The 4497-nt window shown below is 62.4% G+C and overlaps 1 protein-coding gene across 1 annotated transcript; it reads right to left on the bottom strand.

The window, feature by feature from the left end:
* Window positions 1–271: 271 nt before the first annotated feature.
* LOC125514787 (homeobox-leucine zipper protein ROC8) lies at window positions 272–4247 on the bottom strand. The gene is made up of 8 exons (XM_048680139.2): window positions 3299–4247; window positions 3081–3198; window positions 2706–2894; window positions 2146–2598; window positions 1951–2049; window positions 1619–1831; window positions 970–1512; window positions 272–888 (listed from the first exon to the last, which is right to left on the bottom strand). The coding sequence occupies exons 1-8, from the start codon at window positions 3394–3396 to the stop codon at window positions 544–546; spliced, it is 2058 nt and encodes a 685-aa protein (XP_048536096.2). The 5' UTR covers window positions 3397–4247; the 3' UTR covers window positions 272–543.
* Between the last annotated feature and the right edge of the window lie 250 nt (window positions 4248–4497).

The following is a 4497-nucleotide window of genomic DNA, read 5'->3' on the forward strand; positions in this document are numbered from 1 at the left end:
CTGCGGCTACACCATGGATGAGATCAAAAGGGGAGAAGAGGAAGAAGAAAATAGCGAAAAAGAAAGAAAGAAAGAAGATGATAGTACGGGGCCGCGGCGAGAGGAACGGGACAAGCATGGTGCGTTCTTGACTCCTTCGGGTTCATGCAAAGCCTCCAACTTCGAGATCGAGACGTGCATGCGTGCATGCATGCATGCAAACTCCAAACGTAAGTAACCCTGCAAACCAAGAGATGATCATAGCTAGACGAGACTCACTAGATACCTAACCAAACGTGGAAGAAGGCGACGACGGCGTGGGCGAGTGGGCGCCCATCCAGCGACCGGACGGCGCGGTGACAGCGGCGGCGGCAGAGGATGAACCCCAGCCGAGCGACACCACCACCACCACCACCACGGCGCGGCTCCTCCGCCTCCATGAATGCGCGGGGCATTCAAGGCTCCAACCAACCAAAACCCCGGTTCGCCTTGAATGGGAATGAATGGCGGGGGAGGAGCTCTTACTCGCTCCCGCTGACGGAGGGCAGGCGGAGCGCCCCCTCATCAATGGCTGCTGCCGCAGTTCAGGGCCGCCTTGATTTGCTCCACAGTGGTGCCGATGAGGCTGTTGACCGTGGCCACTGACTCCTCGTTCAGCCGCGACGACGGCAGGCTGCTCACCAGGATCTGGAACGCCACCGTCACCACCGACCCCGTGCTGCTGGACGCGCGGCCGTCGGGCAGGATGGTGAACCCGGACGGCAGCAGCGGGATCGCCGACGGGTCCTCGCCGCTCATCACCACGTTCGCCGCCGGGAGGTCGATCGGCGCGTACACTACCAGCGACCCCGACGCGTCCGCGCAGCTCTCCTGCAGGATCAGCATGCTGTTCTGGCTCGCGTTCAGGCCCTGCATTCCGTCCAACACCTCGTTAAGTTAACACCTACGTCTGCCATTGGCAAAGCTACGAGCTAGCTAGGCGATGCTTACTCTGAGCAAGGAGATGGAGTTGCCCGGGTGCGAGCCGTTGGGGATGCGCGACACCTCCTGCACCGGGTTGCCGTGCGAGAGCACGTCCCACTGGGAGCGCGTGTTCTCGTCGCGGACGAAGGCGAACACCCGGTCGCAGGACACGGGGAGCCAGATGGAGGTGGCGGCGCTGAGCACCACGCCGCTGGGCTGCCCGGGGTCCGTGCTGCGGTGCACCATGACGCGCACGCCCGCCGCGTCGTCCACGCCCGCGCCCGGCCCCGACAGCGTCGTCCACCGGTGCTGCTGCGACGCGCTCAGGCTGGCGCAGAAGCTGCCCACCATCCGCTGCGACAGCCTCATCATGCTCCTCTTGCCCTCCAACGTCACACCGGCGATGTCCCTGTGCGGCGGCGTCACGAGGCACGCGTGCCGCTCGCACGCCCTCTGCAGCGCCGCCAGCCACCGATGCGCCCCGAACGCCGCGCCGCTCAGGACGAGGTCGCGGTAGAGCTGGTTGATGGCGGTCTTGTCCTCCGTCTCCATGTGTTCGACCCAGGTCACCTGACAAAACGAACAATTCCACACACGTCATGAATCATGGCACAACCGATCGCAATGCGGCAAAGTACATGGTGGTGAACTAAGCCGCCGGCGGCGGCGTGCATACCTTGGAGTAGCCATTGGACATATCGGCGATGAGGCAGCCCGAGGGGAGCCGGCGCGAGCGGGCCGGCGGTGCGCCGTAGCGTGCGTCCCGCTGCAAGTCGACCGAGACGTCGGCGATCGCCCACAGGCCCTGCTCGATCTGCCGGCAGTAGCGGAGGAAGCAAAACTCGCGCGTCGGGACGACCGGCGACATCACGTGCAGCTCCTCGTACATCTGCGGCGCCACACCGGTAAAAAATTGTAAAGTGTTCGTCCATGTGCGTCTAATGACATGACTAAATTAAAAGAGCAATCCACCCGTGCAAAATGGACACGGCGCTGGTCTGGCCTTACCAGCACCAAAGACTCGCTCCGGCCGGCCATGCCGTTCACGAGAACGTCGATCGTGCGCGCTCTGGTCACGATGGTCGGGAAGAACTCCGTCCACTTGCTCTGGAGACATACGCAACAATGGTCAATTGGTCATCAGTGCACGTCACGCAAACGATTCCATGGATAAATGGATGTCAAAATGCAACGAAATCTCACCGAGTCCATGAATGTGTCGACGAGGGCGATGGCGCTGGTGAGCACGAGGCACGAGTCGCGGGAGCCCTCGACGTGCACGTCCGGGCCGCGGAACGAGCTGCTCCCGGGCTTGGCGAAGATGCTGTCGTACGTGTCGACATTGAGCACCTCCCGGCCGCCGGCGGCCTTGACCCAGAGGTGCTCGCCGGCCTGCGCCAGCCTGATGAACTCGTCCATGGCCCGCGTCGCCATCTCGGCCATCATCGGCCGCTCCATCTCCGACACGGGCGCCGGGAGCTGGAAAGGCGAGCTCCCGCCGAGCGGGTCCAGGTCCAGCGCGGGGCCGAGCGCCACCGGGCTGCCGAGCCCGCCGACGGAGAGCTCCAGCGACGACATGGAGAGCGGCTGCATCGACGGGAGCTGGGTGATGGGCCGCCCCAGGTACTTGGACGTGAGGCTGGACACCCGGTCAAGCTGCACCCAACCAAAACCACCATGGCGATCGTGGTGTCAGCGCAAATCGCGGCGGGGCAAGCAAATGCAGGAGGCGGAGAGGCAGGTAGGCGGCGTGCTATGCTTGCCTCTTCTTTGAGGTGGGCGTTCTCCATGCGGAGCTTGTGCTCGTCGAAGTAGTCGTCGGCGCCGGAGTGCGGGCCGCCGCAGGTGGGGCAGATGACGTTCTTGAGCGCCTCGCGCATGGCGATGTTCTCGCAGCGGATCTTGTCGTTCTCCGCGCGGAGGAAGCAGTTGTCGGCGCGCTCGTGCTGCGCCTGCGATCGCGTCGCCGCCAAGCCAAGCCAAAATTAGAAGCGACACACATGGAAGGAATTAATTTGGCTTAATTGCCGGCCGTCTCGCTCAGCGAAACACGAAGAGGGATCGGGAATCATCTCGCTCCGAAAGAAGGAGGGTGAAAAAGATGGGTTGCAGACATGGATGATGGGATGGGTACGTACCTTCATCTGAGTCCGGCGGTTCTGGAACCAGAACTTGATCTGCCTGGGCTCCAGCCCCAGCTCCCGGCTGAGGTGCAGCCGCTGGTTCTCGTCCGGGTGCGGGCACTCCTTGAACATCCTGCGCACCCACGCACACACAGAATGACAGAACAGAAGATGAGCAAGAGACGAAGATGGAGAGAGAAATCAGTTGAATTCATGAGTGGAAGCGAGCGTACGCCTCGAGCTGCTGAATCTGGCGCGGGGTGTGGCGGTGGTAGCGCTTCTTGCGGCGGTGGGCGTCGGAGCCCGGCACGAGGTCGTCGCCGAAGTCCATGGCCCCCGGCTTCCCGGCGCTTGCCTCCTAGTCTTCGGTCTCTTCCCGGCACGTCGTTTGCTTCGAGCGCGCGCAACCCCAATCCGGCCGGCGACTTGCAGAAGTAAGCGAGCGGTGCTACGATCGACGTCTAGTGCTAGCGGTACCAGGCGCGCGCTATATAGACAGACGCCTGCCCTCGCGTCGCGCCTGCTACGCCAAGCTCTGCGGTGCCACTAGAGGCGCGCAAGAGGAAAGAAGAAGCGGCAGCAGGGCAGGGCAGGGCATGGAGATAGGGAAGCCAGCCAGCGGGGGCGCGGTACGAAGCAGTAACCTCTCTGGTCCTGGCGAAGCAGAAGCAGTAAACATGCACACAGCATACAGCTCAGGAGCCAGGGAAGGGAAGGAGAGGGAGCTAGCTAGTTGGAAGAAGAGAAGAGAAGAGAGAGAGGAGAGGAGAGCTTTCCCCGCCCCGCTGGAGTTCTCGGAGTCAGCAATCAGGAGGCATCCACCATTGCTGCACCTGCCCGCCTTCCTTAACTCCCCCCCCCCCCCCCCCCCCCTCTCTCTCTCTCTCTCTCTCTCTCTCTCTCTCTCTCTCCGACTATAGCGCACGCATGGGCATGGCAGCGGGCGGGCGATCTATGGCCTCGTTGGATTCGCGTTACGTCTACCCCTCGCTCCCTCCCTCTCTCTCGCTCTACAGCTCTACTCGTCACTCTCTTTCGTACTCGTATGGCGTGGTACAGTGCCGGTACAGTGTGGGCGATAACCGATGCGAGTTAAGGGCCGGAGGAGGGAGGGAGTATTGAAAAGGGGCCCGCCGTCTTCGAGGCCGCCCTCGGCTGGCTGTCCTACTGTTGCTCATCGCTCTCCCTCTCCCTCCCTCGGCCGAGGGCGAGGGCGAGGGCGAGTACAGCTGGAGCCATTTATGTAGCTGCAGCACGGCGTAACGGGTCGGGCCTGCTCTGTTGACTTTTCCTCCCCGTTCTCCGTCCGCAGCACTGTGGCGTTCTCTGCCCTCCACAGCTCCACTGTTTCTGCACTGTGCTTAACAGTTGAACAAAGCCTAATTTGTGTGCTGAGTGCTGACTAAACAAAGAAAAGAGATCATTTTTTTAA

The sequence above is a fragment of the Triticum urartu genome, chromosome 6A (genome assembly GCF_056163025.1).
Source record: "Triticum urartu cultivar PI428250 chromosome 6A, HENAU_Tu73, whole genome shotgun sequence".
Classification (NCBI taxonomy): Eukaryota; Viridiplantae; Streptophyta; class Magnoliopsida; order Poales; family Poaceae; genus Triticum; species Triticum urartu.

Coding starts and splice junctions, on each gene's coding strand:
- LOC125514787 (XM_048680139.2), bottom strand. CDS start 3,396: ATGGACTTCGGCGACGACCTCGTGCCGGGCTCCGACGCCCACCGCCGC. Junction 2,050..2,145: donor TCGACACATTCATGGACTCG/GTGAGATTTCGT, acceptor GTATGTCTCCAG/AGCAAGTGGACGGAGTTCTT. Junction 889..969: donor ACTCCATCTCCTTGCTCAGA/GTAAGCATCGCC, acceptor GACGGAATGCAG/GGCCTGAACGCGAGCCAGAA.